Genomic DNA, 18,208 nt, shown 5'->3' with positions numbered 1-18,208 from the left:
AAATGTCATACATAAACAGATCTTTTTTTAGACGGCTAAAAAATCATATTCGTTGAAATTTAATTTTACAAAAGATTAATGAGGAAAAATGAAAACCTGAAGAGAAGAGAAAGAGAGATAGTGAGCAAGGGAATGAGAAAAAAGGAATTACAACTTATTCAAAAAAGATTTAACGTAACGTATCGGCTTATTGTGATAGAATTAGTTTTTTTATGAAGGTATTGTTTTTCTAAAAAATGTAGAATATGTTAAATATTCTACATTATGTAATTCTACATTTTCATGAGATTTTTTACAAATTTATGTTTGTTAGGCTGTTTTAGTTTTTAGTTCGTTATTGTTCTCTTTTGCTGACATGGTGCCAGTGGTTGGGGACTCTCTCGCAGTGACGTTGGGGGCTCTCTCGCAGTGACGTTGGGGGATAGTAAGACAGTAGTAGGTGGGGTATCCCTTTGCGTTCCTCGTTAGTTGCGAGGGGTTAAGACCGGAGTCCCGGCGAGGTGAACTCTTTGGGATCCTCTCATTTGATGCATGACAAGCAGGGAAGTCCGAGTTCCGGCTGTCTGGGCGGGGCCTTGCGCCCTTCCGAGGTAGTCTGAGGCGATGACACACCTTGGTGCTGAGCTTATGCTTAGTCGCGAATCCGGCTTCAAGGGTCGGGGAAATCGACGGAGAAAAAAATAAAAAAATCTGAATTGGAAAATTCTAAATACGTGTAAGATGATTTAAATAAAATAAAAGTTAATAAATGAACCTTAGTCTAAACGTAAGTCATACTTAAAAAAAATTATGATGAATATAATACAGAATGTTGGAAAATTATGAGTAATTTTTATACAAAAAAATCTATAAAAGTTTTCTATGAAATTATTACTATCTGATACAATTTCCATTAAATTGCTTTTTATTAATGTTTATACATTATAGCGTATTAAACATAATTTATAATGCATTTTATGCAAACTTTGATGTCAACGGTATAAAGTTAATTGTATAAATGAAAGATATAAAATTATAACGTTATAATTTATTGGTTTTCAAAAATTATGTATCTGTGGACATTTTTATAGAAGTCACCAACTTATAAAAAATGATGTAATAATAGTGATTTTAATTTTATAGCATAAAATTGAAATATCAATTAAAATTATTTTATTATAATACCATTCCGCGTTTTTGCACGCATATTGACTTAATAATACAACAATCTAGCGCATCAGGGTTGTGGGATAGGTGTAAAAAAACCATTCAATTAACTTTTATTTCTATTAATGTACACTGCAGTAATGCGTATTAGTTGAAATACTTTATTTTATTAAATTTGTATCATATGGTAGTAACTGTAATATACTTGTATTGTATTGTATGGTCTGTTGCTTCAATTTTCATGCATATTTATACATATATTTTTACTTTAAAATAGAAGTCCAGCACACTAAAATGTTTAAAAATATTAAAAAAATCATAATTTTGATTACAAGGTGTGATTTCCTGACATTTGCCCGATATAAGTTATGTAGTCATAATTAAGGTAGTTCTGTAGTCACCATTGTTTCCTAATCTAAATATGCAGTTTGAATCGGACTTAAACTAATACAAATTTGTAAAGTACTCGATATGTAACAAATTTATAATTTGGCTAATCTCGGCAATTGACATATTAAATAACAATTATGTAAATTTCAGATGAAAATTAACAGGATGCGGCTATTCTTGTAACCTCATTGAATACTTTGAAATGAAGGAAGAACTCATATTTGATTTCTGTACAACCTTTGTTTCAGATAATATTTTTAAACTGATTTTTATTATTTAAAATTTAGTTTAGCTTTTGTTATGATTATTTTACTTTGTTAAAGGTAATTTTTTTCGCAAAACTTTTTCTTGCCTCCGTAAAAGTAAGAAGAAACTCATAATTTCATGTGAATTCAGAAAAACCATTATCCCCAGATCGTTTTTTGATTAAATTAATTTTTCTTAAAAATACCTTAAAATTTTTATGGATGAAAGACCCAATTTAGTAACTGAAATGTTATATATATATGATATACATATATAATTACTAAATCAGGTACTCGTATATCATTCATATTCGCACAATGTATAATATATTACAGTATATAATATGTGTGTGTATGTGCATGCACTTTATTTTTTTAAAAAACAACTATATTTAAAGAAATTTAATATTTTATTTTTAATTGGAAATACTTTTTAAATGTAGATTTAAATAAATAGCGCATCTTGTTTGTTGACAATTACTAAAGAGAGTAAAAGATGATGTAACAGGTTACGAAAGGGAATGTCTAATTTTGTTTGTTTAAGCCGCTTGAGAATTATCTATTGATGTCGGTAAACGTGGTTAGTGGTTTTAGTAGAGAAAGTAACGTACTGAGAGGATTCTACCACATTTTTCCTTTCATTAACGATTAAGATAAACTGTAGCGTACATTAGTTCAAATACATGTACGTAGTATTACATTTTAAAACACCACATACAGATAGAATTTGTTTGATGTTCTACGGGAAAAAGTTTTACCGCCAGTAAGAAATGTGGATTATTTTATTTTAAGTTATTCTTAATTTAATAAATTTTATTTAAAATAAAAAATTTAATAAAAAGTATTTATATTTATCTTTTTTTTAAAACAATTGTGGTTTTATGTTGTACATTGAAATTTTTAATGGAAGTGTTTATAATATGTAATGAATAATGTATTAAAATTTAATACAATTTGGTTGCATTAGAAGTCGTTAAAGGTGTTTCTTTTAGCAACTATTTCAAATGAAATAACAACAAAAAAGTCAGAATGCAAACTATAATGGGTTTCTTAGAGTAGAACTGAAGAAGAGAAGTTCTAAAACAAAGTAGTGAAGAATGTAACAAATTACCACCTAATAAGAATTTACTTGGTTGATTGGCTACGAAATCCCAAAACATATTTTTTGTTACCGAATGCAAATATACACAAATTTTAAAATTTCTTTAATAAAACTATAAGCAAACTAAAGAAAAATGATCTTAAGCCTAATTTTTCACATTTACGCCCATGTAATGCATGAAATAAATATGTCCAATTAATTCCTTAATGACCAATTTTTTTGTAACTTTCTTACCTACTTTGGTTATTTTTGGACATTTGGACAAATATTATTTTGTTACCGGCTGTTTTTCAAGTAATTCTCATTTCATTCAGATTTAGTTTTTTAAAATTGATAAGATCTGTTTCATAGATTTAATAAAAAAAATAAAAAGTGAAATATAATAATGAAAAACAATTATACGTCCTGAATGAAATGTTGTTGGTAAAAAAATATGTTGTTGGTAAATATATAATAACAAAACAAGTCATGCGCAAAACAGGCCATGTGCATTATTTTAGTGCGTAAATGGTTCGATGAGTCCTTATTTTGGTCACATCAGGGCACAGAAGGAGATTTATAATATTTGTTATTCATTGACTTTTTATTATTATTGCTTTAGTATTTAAATATATTTAAATTGCATTGCAAGTTTTAAATAAAGTTATTTATATTTTGTAATTATTACGGGTTTAAGAAACGTGTATTCTTTTACCCAGTACAGTGGATTTCATCCGCAGGATTTTATCTCGCTTATGACTTCATAGACGTATTAATCGTTATTAATACGTCTATACATTATAGCGTATTAAAAAAAAAAAAAAAAAAAAAAAAAAAAAAAAAAAAAAAAAAAATAATTTTTTTCTTTTTTTTTTATGTTAAGTGATAACATAATTTTGTTATGTTTAACAAATTTTATTAATTCGCTCATCAAAATGAGCATATAAGTTTTTAACATTTTTTAAATTACTCACACAGAAATTGGTTAAAATACTGTTCTTAGCGAAGATTGTTCAAAGATGCTTAAACTGGATAGATTAAAGGGAGAGATTATTGATTAGAGATAATTAATCTAACAAAGCTTGTTGTTTTAAAGATATTTTTCCAATTTTCCCACCTGCTTTAAGTAAAAGGAGTCAAAAACAATATCAAAATAAGACATTATATTTTATGCTTTTGAAAATGAATTGTAAGGAATTGAATGAAATTATAAAAATAAATTTTATTTGTGAGCTGTTTTAAGTAAGTTTGTTTTAATTTTGCTAATGAATTTTTTGAGTTTTTTCAGTTTCAGTGTATTGTTCAAGAGAATATGAATTGTTGGATTTCACGAGTTATAAAGGTACTATTTTATATATTTACTATTTAATATTTTGTTGAAGTTTTATTTTCCCCATGCTAAATCGATCATTAGGTTAACCTAGTATCTCCGGTAAGGCTTAAAGTATAGATCAACTTTCAGCTGTGCTCATCGATGAGAATGCTTTTCCGGTACAACGTTGTCTAAAAAGTGGAGATCCTCGTCGGGTTTTAGAAGAAATTCAAGAAAACAGTCTCGGCGTAGATTTATCAGGGAAAATATTGTATTTGATGTAACTTAACTGATAGCAACAAATTTACAACACAAACCCGCATGTAACACCTACACCATGGCAGAATGCCGGGTTTGCGTGCACCTAACATCCCATGTAGTAACTGGTGATTTATCCTATCGAATAGTTTTAAAGACCTCCCGATGGAGGAAACCAACGTGGTATCCGATTGGAAAGACGCAATTAAGCTATCACCTACAGTCCTGTACGGCATCAGTGATGTTATGCGGCTATACGAACTGGTCGAAAGAGAAGTCGATAAATGCGATTACAATATTCAGCCGCAAACAACTACGCATTGTTTCGAAAGATGTAGTAACCTACAAAAAGATAATTGACGCGGTGAACACCAACTGATTGGCCACAACATCACCAAGGAAAGATGAGAAGACATTTAGTATCGTAGTGAGGAACCTTCGTTTCTTTGTTCCAGTTGTGCTTATCAGAGAAGAAGTTAAGAGTCCCAGTCATTTGGTCGGTAGCCTAGTCAAGGCGTGGCACCGAATTACAAAGTAGCCTTACCAAACTATCTTCGTTAATCTTGAGCCAGAAGGTGCTTGGATTAAAACAAGGAGGTGTTCAGCTTAAAATATATGAGTTGTTATTATGGCGCCCAGACGGTCTTTAAGGCTGGTGCAATGTTTGCTCTGTCAACAGTAATAACTGTTATTACTCTGACGAGTAATAACAGCATAGAGTAATCAGCACAGCACTGCCATTTGAACTAAAGATATGAACACTCCAGTTGTTCATGCGCTATGCCAGTGTAACCATCCTGAAAACTACCGGAGAAGTAGGGTTTGCAAAGTGATAATGGAGAGAAAAGAGAGGCTAGGAATAAGAGAATAACTACTCCTACTGGGAACCAAGGGAGCCAGCCTACCTCTTCAATTTGGATAATGCAAACTTCCCACTGAGGGAAAACCTCAGAATAGCCCAGGTTTTAATTACAAATAAAATGCCGTTTATTCTACCTTCCACTGCCATCGTGTATATAACATGCCTATTTAACGGAATTCTAACATATCCTAACGGAGTGGAAAGTTTCGCAAATAGTCATGTTCCCAAAATCCGGCAAAATGGAACATGTGACTTCATACAGGCCAATAAGGCTGTAAACTTATTCTATAGACTTGTTTCTCGAAAAACTGTTTCTTTGGAGAATATGGCCTGTTTTGGAGCATGCCTGTGTAATTCCTGACCATCAGTTTGGTTTTCGTTGTGGGCATTCACTATTCTCGGAGAGAAAAAAAAATATGTTGATAAAAGGTTCAACGAAATTTTCTGGTTGTTGGGCAGACGTTTTCTTTTGTTCGTGTCTAATTAACTGCTGGTATACTCAACAATTCTGAAATCTATCTGGACATACGGGATCAAACAATGGGACACCTCTAGCAGAAGCAATGTCTACAAGTTCAGCGGTATCCGAATAAGCTAGCAAGGCGTATAACAGAGGTACCTTGGTTTACAAAGAATAATGAGATCGATGATCATTCAGGATTACGGTCCGTGCGGGAGGAGATAGGAATTTCAGTTCAAAGTACGAACTTCGGCTTAACTATTACACAAGCCACTTGGAATATACACAAGACAATGTCTTGCGTATACTGCGTATTCTACAAGACAATGTGGATGAGATTAGCAGGGAAGGCAATTGGACGGACCGATTGCTTTTTTTAGACCTAAGAGTCCCTGGGTCTTAATGTGTCTTTAGTAAACTCGGATGTGAGTATTTATCTATTCGGCACTTAATTTAAAATTACTTTTTAATTACATGTATTTTTTTTTATACTTGTTCATCGTTTGTTTTGTTCTACTTATTACGATAGCATATTTTGCTTTCTATTGTTCTAGTTGTGTTGAATATTATTCATAATTGATAATTGTACGTGCTTGGAATAAAATTGTTTTTATGCTAAAGTGTAATTCTTGAAAAGTTTCGCTGAGAACTCCTTATCTCTTGATTCTGGATATTATCCAGTTTTTATGTTTAAGTATATGAAACCGATTGTGAATAAGGTTAGAAACAATAAAAAAAAATATTACTGAACAAACTTGCTATTTACAAAAAGAATAACCAATAAAGCAGAAAACCAATGAAAACGTGAAACAAATGTTTTACTGTTTATTAATGTTTCTTGGACCCAAGTTTCTATATACTTACTAATGCTTATTATTATTATTATTATTAATGTACTGTCTAAGATATGTATGCATATGCATGCATTTGTGTTTCTTTGAGGAATTTCAATGGAAACCCCTTTCTGCATGTAACTTTTTGCATTCAAATTTACTTCCGGTAAATTTGAATCGATTGTAAATTATATATTGCGGCAAAAAAAGAAAAAAGTGGCCATACTTAGACCATTCTTAATCTTTAAATATTATTGATCTGTTTATTGGAGTACCTCAACATCAGTTATTTCCTCACTTCTGTTAAATGTTTGTGTTCCAGACATGACTATTTTATCTCTAGGTTTACCGGCACATTTTACAGTGGTACAGAAATTTTCTTTATTTCTCGGAATTATCTAACCACACTACACTTACGCTATAAAATATTTGAGTGAACAATTAGGTTGGCTCAGTCATTGGAAATGAATACCTCAATGAAACTGATAAATTTTACTTTTTCTCTGTAACTCCTGAAAAAAGTTCTTCTATTTAAATTTATTAAATTTATTTAAATTAAATATAATTAAATTATTAAATTTTATTAAATTAAATTTATTTTTTATTAAATTTTTTCTATTTAAATGTATTAATTTATAATACAGGGGATGAAGAATTCGACACTTAGATAGTGAGCACTAATAATTAACAATTGTTTAAATTGGAAAAATTGTAATTATTTTAAATAAATAATATCTGGTACCAGGAAGATCTTTTCAACTATAATCCGAAGACTTTTCTTCTTACAACTCATTATTTACAGATACTTATTGATATCAGTCTGGATATATAAATAACATTTTTGAACCCTCTAGTTACTGTACATTAGTTCTTTTACAGTTTACTCAATCTCAAATTTACAGAATAGAAATGAACTCGTTTTGACATTACAAATCAAAACCCTCCCGGTCAATTACCGCAAATCTTGATTTTATGTTTTACTCAATTACCCAGTATATCAGCACGCCTCTTGTAAAATGAAAAACATGGTAACTTAGTAGTCGAAAGATTCCATTCCCAAAATTTACTTATTGTATTCACATGAGTTTGAAGAAAACATGGTATAGCGAGCGATAATTTACCGGATTAGCGACAACTTTTTACTACTGAATTGAAAGTTGTCGAAGGCTATCTTATTTATTTCTTCAGGTTAAATTTAAAATACTTTTCATTCATTTGTAATACTATTTTATTAAAATTAATAAAATCTGATGTGGACATCACATGATTTCCTTTTACGCCTATTAAGCCACATATACAATTTTTGTTAAAATTAAAAGTACATAAAATTTTATTTCATTAATAACTTCTGACGTTTTATCATATTTTTTTATTGTTATTACTGAATGATTAATTATCGTCAAAGTCTTTTTACAATGAGAGGTTAATAATTATTAATAAATCAATAAATTTAAATTTTAAAAAAGTTAGAAAAAAGGAAATGAAGTCAGATTTGTACCTTAAGGTTCAAATATTTAATTTATTAAAATTTTATTTGGCTATAACTCTGGAACCAATGAAAATAAGTACCACTTATGATACAACGGTGAAAAGCTCTCAATGAGGACTTAGTACTGCAGTTAAAAAAAGCCCAAATCCAAATTTTTTGAATTTTGACCCTTTTTTGACACTTTGTTTGACACTTTTGGTCCAGTTGATTGCAATCAAAAGGAGAGGTGCACAACTAGATGTTACAACAATCCTAAATTCAAAATTTCAACATTCTACAGCTAATCGTTTTTGAGTTATGCGAGATAAGTACGAACGTACGTACAGACGTTACGCCGAAACTAGTCAAAATGGATTCAGGGATGGTCAAAATGGATGTTTCCGTTGAAATCTGAAAACTGAAATTTTTCGCGGTCACAATACTTCCTTTAAAATTTGTATAAGTAAGTAAAAAATTGAGTATTATAAATCAATCTACTTAGCATTAAACTGTTTGCAAAATATTTGAAGCAAAATGAACGAAAGGTCAATTATCTTGCTAATTAATTTATGTTTTATGATTTCCAGAATAGACATTTCTAATTTAGTTCAGAAACCAAATATATCTGTTTTAAATACATACCCAAGCAAAGTACAATAACGTACATAGTTTATAGACTAATTTGCAACTATGTAGTAAATTTAAAAAAAAACTATTGCACCACTATTATATAAAAATGAAATTATGAAACATATACTCATTCTTAGTAGAAAAATAATAATAATTAAATTCTATAATTGGTCAAAGAACCTGAAATGATGAATACTGGACTATAATCTTTAAAGAAACATGTTGTTCTTATATACCGCAACAGATATTTGTTTTCGTGCAGTGAAAATTTCGTTTTGTGGCAGAAATTATTTCATTTGTTAATTCGAAGGAAATAAGTGTTTTTTTTTTTTTTTTATTTGCAAATATCCTAAAATTTCTGGTCAGCGTGAACAAATTACTTTATTTTTTTTCTGACACACAATTCTGTACTATATCGGTTGTTTTAGTCTCATTTACACAACTTATAAATTATTCTATGTATCAGTATTTTATTTTAATTATGTTTTACTTGGATTTATTTTATATGCCCGTTTTTTAGAAAAATTTTTATGCTAAAATGAATGTAGCAAAACGTTCTATTTGTCTTTTAGATGACTGTGGTTTTTAATTACAGTGTAATTGGTTTAGTTTAGTTTATAAGTGTATTTATTATTGTTTACACGAAAAAGTTTAAAATTAATGAGATAAAGTCTAATAAAATAATCATCAAAAAATATTTATGACTTAACATATATATACATATAGAAAATTCAATAGAGGTGGTATGTAAATGTAAAAATTAACAAAATATCAGTAAAATTTTTCAGAGCTTATTGCACAACGTTTTTCTCAATCACTACGGGAGATTACTTATTGGTTATCTAAAAATCGATTGTTTCACAGTAGATCGATTCAACAAATCGAACAATATCGATTCTGCGCAAGCCTAGAACATCACAAAATTTTCCTAATTCTATTGCCACTATTAAATATATCAAATAAATTAGAATATCTTCTTAGGAAGAAACTGGAGAACGAAATAACCAAGAGGAGGAAATTAAACCTCCAGCAACAATATTATACGGTGTTACTAAATCGATAAAACTATATGAGTTACTGGAAACGGTCATTACCAAATCGGACTATCGCGTAAGTATTATTAAGATCAAACAACCAAAAGTTGTATTAAAACATATAGATGCTTACCAAAAGATTATTCAGCTAATCAAGAACGGAATCTCATCGGCCGCACCTTTCTTAGAAAGGATGAGAATGCATTCCGGGTAGTATTACGTAACCTTCACTACTTGGTCCCAATCGACGTTGTAAGGGAAGAAATCGAGGATAAGAGACACAGCATTCGTATCAACGCTCGATATTCTGTTAGAAAGCAACCAATACCGATTTTTTTCATAAACCTTGAACCTCAAAGTAACAACGAGGAAACATTCCAAAAAATATACATAGCCAACTAATTTTTGGTTTGAGGACCCCAGGGATTCAAGGAATTGATCTATTATCTAGAGTATAATGGAGTACGTGCAATGACAACAATTAGGTCAGAGCATGAACGGTTACATAAGGCCGAATAATGTCGACATGAGATCGACTTCCGGGCTCTTCCCGCCAAGACGACTTGGAACTTATTGTGAGTAAAAGGAGAATCCTGCGAAAATGACAATAATATAGGAACCCAGAGGAAAAACCTAGAGCTCAGAAGAAAAAAAAGCCCAGTGGAACCCAGAGCTCTTAAGGCTGCTCGCAGGCTTAGGAGACGATTACGATCAATCAAAAACGTTATGTTTAGAAGCTAAATTGAACGTCTTCTCCCCCCTCGGCAGAGAGGACTATTCCTTCTTAAAAGCCACAAGAGATCTTCAGAATCATCCCCTCCTTTGAGGACTTCGTGCGGTTAGGATTTCAGTGACAGCTGGAAGGCTGAATTTACTTGTCTGCATCTACGCAAAGTCATCCAACCTCACGAAATTCGGGAAGGGGTAAAGGGGAACAAGAGATATTTGAGTTCCTTGATATTCCGATTCCATTACATCTACCAGTGAGACTGATCTCTACTGTTGAAATATCGAATGAATTCAAAAGAATAAGGGATAAAAAGAAGGCTCCAGAATTTGACTCACTTGTAGGATGTTATTTATGCTGCCACCTTTTACACTAGTCTACATAACCTAGTAGTTCAATGCTATGTTTTGGACCCAACGGACTGAGAGGTATCACAATTAAACGATCTTAAAATCAGGTAAGCCTGCAAACAAAGCGGTTTCATACTGGCCCATAACTTGGCTTCCAGTACTTTCTAATTGGTACAGTGTGCAATGTTGGGTTCGTATACCTATTAGCGTTGTTACTGCTCTGAAAATTTATTGTCATTTTTATTATTGTAGATTCTAAGAAGATTATTTTCTATTGACTTTGCTACTTTTCTGGCATTCTAACATTTTCATACTGGTTTAAGGGCTTAATACTGTTATTATTTTACTTTTATTGTCTTATTTATTATTATTATTTTGTTCCCCCAATATCTCTAACATTAGCTATCTGTTATTCTTGTTAGTCGTTTTATTCTTACTGATCTTGACTGTTCCGTTGTTATAATTTCATGAAGTACTGTTATTGAGATTTGCTATGTATTATAATGTTTGTATCCATCGTGAGCTATCAACGCGTGGTCTTCACTCTTGTCATAATTTCTCACTCGATTTACTTATAATTTCGGAAAAATAAAGAAACCGATAGTAAATAAAGGTGATTAGAAAGGCAGATTCTTATTTCAGTTACATATTCTAAGAAAAACTTAAGAAAATTAAGTGAGAATATATTTTTGCATGTTAGGAGTTGCAGTAAATTAACAGTTTTGCTTGTATAATAAAAACATGGTAGAGAAAGAATTTTTAATCATTGTTTTAAAGGATAAGCCCTTAATCCAATCAATCCGACTTAGTTTCATGTCAGTCCACTTCGACTATATTGCTCTTTTCTCATCGACCTTTTCTCACTCACTCCATTCCAAGTTGTTAGACATTCAAATAAGGACTGATAGCGGCCTATCATGCGTCACTGCATTTTTTCATGTATAATTTATCAAAGATCATTTATTTAATGATTTCACATTTACCTATAAAAAATGTCTCTATACATACAAGGTTATCTAATTTTATGTAATCAGTTTTTGTAATAAAATAATATAAAAACCTAAATCACAAAATCTTTTAATAAAAGTGTTTTTAACGATTACGTAAATAATTATTAAGATTATTTATTGGTTAATATATTATTCTTAAGATTTCATTTTGTAAAATTATATTTTCGGTCTGAAAATATTAAATAATAAAAATATTACCAAAATTTTACATTAAATAAAATTTTAAATAATTTTGAACCAAAGTATCGATAGTCTTTTCTTTTTTTCTGGGGATTCATAATAGGATTTTTGTTGAGCTTTCAAATAAATTATAGCAAAATAATTTAAAAGCATTATAACGAAAATAGAATCAAGAAAGCAAGTTTAAAAAATGTATTGGATACAAATAAGGGAAAAAATATTCTGTCACTGTGTAAAAATATATTTAAAAATATTACAAAATGGAAATATATTGAGACAAATATGATAATTAAAAAATAGTGCATTGGTTTCTTTTTCTCATATACAGCACCTCTTGATAAATATAAAAGTTTATATTGGTAGTTTTCTGACTTATCTCTGGACAGTAAAGTCGTTCTTGATCAGGGTATTATCTAAGTAATTACTACGACACAGAATTTTCTTTCAAAATTTGTGTTGGTGGCTGCATCTTAAATAAAATATTATATTCAACCTTCCCTTCCCGAACGATAGTTTCTTTAACACGTGATTTAAGCGTATTGCCGAAGGACATTAAGAAAACTAAATTCAATTGTCCAAAAAGTTTAAAATCAGTGGGAAAAAACCTATCTAAAGGGAAAGTAATGTTAAAATAGACATGTGTATATTGACTCATTCATTAGCAGATTAATATACGATGGTATTCTTTAGATATTTTTTTTCATTATTACTTTTGTGTGGCATCTTCACGAGTTGTACTCGTGTACCAAATGAGTTCTGGGTAAAATAATTACTTAACAAATAATAATTATTTAATTTAATTTTGCTTACCTCACCTAAAACTTCGTACTTGTGCACTTCTGCCAATAACTGTACAATTTCTTCTCCCCCGTTAACTTCAATAACCCAAGTGTTTTTAGGAAGATGCGCATGATTATACCTTTGCTGAGTGAAACCATGTGCAACAAGAGATGTCGCAGTTATCAGGATAAATATTTTTATCATCCTAAAAATCAAAAATATGTTAAAAAATTAAATGCAATATTAATAAATAATAAAGCTAGTAATTAACTATTATTGTTAAAATACAAATTAAAACAAGTGTGATATATTGTTTTTAAAATTAATGGGTTGCTAATTTTGGAATATTAATATGTATATATGTATTTATATATTTTAAATATTTACATTTTAATAATATTATAAAAATATATTTAAAATTATAATAAAGCAGTAATAGCGTGAGAAAATACTAAAACGCAGGACGTATTACATTGACCACAAAAATGTAAGGATGCTTATACTAAAATAAAATTAAGGATGATGTCAGTTTGACCGACAACATTTTACAAATAGTCTAACATAGGAATCAAAAGCAGCACATAGAAAAAGCTACATGATTTCTTTTTGAGTCATTTTTTTCTTAAAAAATTTCATATGTATAAAAAAATATGTATTTTTAATCTAATACTAATACATAAATAATAGTTCTAATTTACTAATAAATAAAATAAATAAACAGAATTTAAGAAAAAGGGAATAAAAAAACAGAAAACGTTTTATTTATAACAATAATTTATACTTAAAATATACTGAGAAGTAGCTAATAAGGCAAAAATTATGAAAATAACTGCCTTTTAACTGATCAATGTTTCATTCAGCAGGATTATCTGAGGAAACTTAAACTGTGTTTATTTTCGTTCGATCATAGTGTATTTTGGTCTTTGACAGGCCATATTTTTACAATATGAAACCCTTCCATGAAGGCGACTTGTGCTCACAGTTTTAGAAAATTGTAGTTAGCTTGTTTCATGAAACAAGCAATTTGCTTATTTGTGTTCATTACATCCCTTCTCGTATTAAGTAAATAGTTTCAATAATTAGGAAAGGGAATATTCGGTCACAGTTCAAATATTTTTTGAACTTTTAGTTTTCTAAAATTTTATTCAACGGAATCGTTTACTTGGAATAATAGAAATAAATCACATAAATACCACGCACACATTTTGATGGAAGGAAGCCCATTAAAAAATTTTAATGAAGCTGTTTGAAATTTTTCTCCATTAATTTAAATCACTCAAAGTTTTTAATCAAGAATGTTCCCAGCTATGATATAAAAATCACTTTTCTAAAAAAAGAAAGGTGAATTCTCATACTTTTGAAATAAAAACAAAACCATTAAAGGTTCTAACAGAAGAATCCTAGCAGCAAAAACTGTTACAACAGTAAAAGTTACCTGTTTTTTGGAAAATTAGAAAACATCAAATTGTCTCCTAATTTATCACTGATACCTCAAAAACACTCCCCTGATCTAAAAAAAAAAAAATCAACATTCAAAATTTCTTAGAAGGAATCAAACAATTATGTGCAACAGAACGTTATTTTGTCGGCTACTATAAATATCATCAAAAAAGAATTTCTTTGGCAGATACACGCCTCTTCAATTAGCATAAAAATTCAACCATTTACAAATTTTAATTATTGAAAAACCTTCTCATTAATCCTTCTTTAATGAATCTAAAAATTCTGTGTAGTTATTAAACGTAACAATTAAAATGAGTACCCGGTAAAAAATTCTACTTTCAGTAATTTGTGAATAGTTTTATTATATGCTGAATTCATTACAAAAAATTATTACCTTTCTGCCTACCTACGAAAATGATGAAAAAAAAATTATTAAACACATAATTCCTCGGATACTTTGATTAAATACTGTTAATATGTTTTATAAAAATTCAGTACCAAAGTATGATTCAGTTACTTTCTTCTCTTTCATTAGCGGGAACGATTTAATTAATTTCTTTATAACATGATTTATTCTGAAACTTTCAGTATTATTAAAACATATATGATCTGTTATATCTATGATACTTACGGTATTATTACGCGAAAACTGAAAGTATAACGTGTAATGAGCACTTGAATAAAGCTTGTTCACTTTGTAATAGTTACTTAAATAAACTTACCCCTAAAATTGTACATTGCTAAAAAATACAGACTCAGCTGGAACACATTTCCATTTTGCTTTATCAGTGTTGTGTTAAAAAAATAAAATTTTCGTGTACAAGAAGGATTTCTTCAACCGCCTCTTGTATATGTAGTTGTTTAAAGTGAAAAATATTTATAATTCATAATAAATGTAAAATAAAACTTATTATATTATATAACTTCATTAATAAATGTAAACCTTACTGTTTAAAATAACTGCAAGTCGGCAAGAGCATAAAAATATAACCTAAAATAATAAATGTATGACATTCAAACAATTTTTTATGAAAACGTTTTCTCATTCCATTCAGTTATTGGTAGGCATAAGCAAGGAAGATACTGGGAAGTCAATTAATTATAAAAAATCTATTCAAAAAACTTATTCAAATACAGAAAAAAAATCCGTTTATTAGTAGTCTTGATATGTTTGTTTAACTACAATAGGGTATATAATTTTTATAAATTTTGTAAACAACATGCATATTATGATAATTTAAAAATGCAACTTTTACTCTGAGGTATAAAAACTAATAAACTGGTATACGAAAAAGAAGCATAAACATGAAAAAATAAAAATAAAAAAATCTCTAATACTTTTCCTCAAATAATGTGACTGATGACTTATTACTGACAATATAATAATATTATGATGACTTAATGTAACTGATGACAACACTTAAAAACTAAAATAAACTACCTCACATAAAAATTTTAAATTGCAGTCGACTTTTATCATTGTATACACATAAATAGAAGATAAATGTGAGAGTAAAGAGTATGGTAAATAAAGTTATCAACAGACAAAAGATAGATTTATACGTCAGGAAACCTTTCCGTTCACATATTTTACACTGATTAGTTTATGCAAAATGTTATTATCTAGTCCACAAAACGCATGTTCTCATGTTTATGTAATAATTTTAAAGCTTAAAAAAAAATTATTTTAATATTTGGGGTTTAGAAAAGTTTAAATTAATTTTACGTGCCCTAGGTAAGTGTTAAATACAGGCTTCTTCTTTGCATCCTACAATGGGAGATGAAAAGTGACATGAACTAAGAACAAAAAAAAAAACACTACTGGAATTCAGTTGAAGAGATTTTTACCTTTTATGTTATGATCCAAAAGAAATAAACTGCCAAAATTGTAAGAGCTGAGATAAAAACTTTAAAAAGAGGCTATAATTCTAAGTGTGATAGTTTTTGTATGTAATAATTTCAATATGTGATTTTGACTTTTCTGTAGTTTTAAAATTAATTCTATCAGTCATTTCTACCACCACGTAATACACAATCAATTGTTATTGTAGAGCATTGTATTTTTTTGGCGGGAAGGTGAATATTTAATTTTTTGCAATATTCCAGTCCCTCGGACTTGCCAAGGATTGGCTTTGAAAGAATAAAGTGTATTAGCTTTTTTAACTACTGAATTATGACTAACATTTTTTTTGTTGTACCTAACATTTCATTCATTACCTAGATATCTTAATTATAAAAAATTATTAGGCCTTATCGTTTTGTTATGCATTCTTGACACTGTATAATACCTTTCTGTCAATACGGTGATATTTTTACTTGTAATTATTTAAAAAAGGAAATCAATATTCTTTCAAGCAGAAGGATCTTACATCATTTTTACTTCCTTGTACAAAGTAAAGGAAGTACTGTGATTGTGAAAAATTTCCGTTTTCAGATATCAACGAAAATATCCATTTTGACCATCACTGAATCCATTTTCACTAGATTTGGTGTGTCGTCTGTTCGTACGTATGTATCTCGCATGACTCAAAAACGATTAGCCGTAGGATGTTGAAATTTTGGATTTAGGACTGATGTAACATCTAGTTGTGCACCTCCCGTTTTGATAGCAATCGACTAGACCAATAGAGCCCAAAAATCCCAAATTCCAAACAATTTGGATTTTGGTTTTTTTTAACTGCAGTAATAAGTCCTCATTGACAACTTGTCACCGTTGTATCATAAGTGGTTCTTATTTTCATTAGTTCCAGAGTTATAGCCAAATGAAATTTTAATTAATCAAGTATTTGGATCTTACAAAGGGAGGACTTACGGTTCAAATTCGACTTCATCTCCTTTTATTTATCATTTTTATTAATTTAAATATATTGATTTATTAATAATTATTAACCTCTGATTGTAAAAAAAAATTACAGTAAATAATAATTCAATAATAACAATAGAAAAAAATCAGAAGTTATTAGTGAAATAAAATTTTATGTATTTTTCATTTTAATTCAAAAATGTTTACAGAAGTTAATAATTATTAATAAATCAATATATTTAAGTTAAAAATATGTATATATATATATATATATATATATATTTGAAGTCGGAATCGAACCGATATGTGTATGGTTACGTTACGGATCCGACACTTTCTCACTTACACCACATAATTACTTAAGCGAAGTGAAACAATAATATATAAACTAATGTAGAATGCTAATACGGACAACAAAAAAAATGTGAAGAAATTTCCACCACAGTGAAATTGTGCAACTGTCCACTTTATTGAAGAATTGGAGGATCGTATCTCACTTTAAAATGAAATAAGTTTAAATGAAGTGCAGCAAAAAATGTGTGTATGTAATTTAGTAGGCGTACAAGTAAGTCATGTGGTGTCCACATCAGATTTTTATTTCATAATGATGAACTTAGAAGTAGAAAAAAAACGGTTTCATATGTTACCTGTAGTGGATTATTGTAATAGTAAAAATCTGAGTAAATATAGCTGATAAATATGTATCGGTAAATAATTACAATCTCAGGAAAGAAATCTTGGTTGGTGAGATTACCTGCCTTTCTGATATTAAAATACAGATGTTTGGACTTTTATTATAAAGTGTGGTAAAACACTTTCTAAACAAGATTCTACATGAATACCTGTTGCATTTACGATCAAATTCATAAGATCAAATTTAATATTTTTGCAACCCCTTCACTTAAGCGATTAAGACAGCAATATAAAGTTGAAAATTTTTTGTTAGACAGTTTTTACCGTATTTGTAAAATTTCAAATGAAGAGATGTGATACATGTTTTCAAACGATATTAGCTTGAGAAGTAGTATTATTTTTGCATTGAACATTCAGAAAATAACTTGACCATTAAAGTAACATTAAAAATCATGAAAAAAAGTACTATATGTAGAATGTGTTTCATATTAAAAACATTTTTTTTCGGAAAAATTATTGAAGTATTTTTAAATATGTAATTGTCTAAATCATAATTTTTCAAA

General features: G+C 29.1%; 1 protein-coding gene across 1 annotated transcript in view; it reads right to left on the bottom strand.

Annotated features, from left to right (window-relative positions):
* LOC142325571 (neuroendocrine convertase 1-like) overlaps positions 1 to 18,208 on the bottom strand; it is a 121,869-nt gene that overhangs the window by 90,788 nt on the left and 12,873 nt on the right. Inside the window, exon 2 of the mRNA XM_075367481.1 lies at positions 12,797 to 12,971. Coding sequence (XP_075223596.1) covers positions 12,797 to 12,970 — 174 coding nt within the window. The 5' untranslated portion in view covers position 12,971. The remainder of the gene's footprint in view (positions 1 to 12,796; positions 12,972 to 18,208) is intronic.

This window comes from Lycorma delicatula, chromosome 1, assembly GCF_047948215.1.
Source record: "Lycorma delicatula isolate Av1 chromosome 1, ASM4794821v1, whole genome shotgun sequence".
NCBI lineage: Eukaryota > Metazoa > Arthropoda > Insecta > Hemiptera > Fulgoridae > Lycorma > Lycorma delicatula.
Note: the sequence above shows the minus strand (reverse complement) of the source record. Positions and strands in the feature narration are given on the sequence as shown.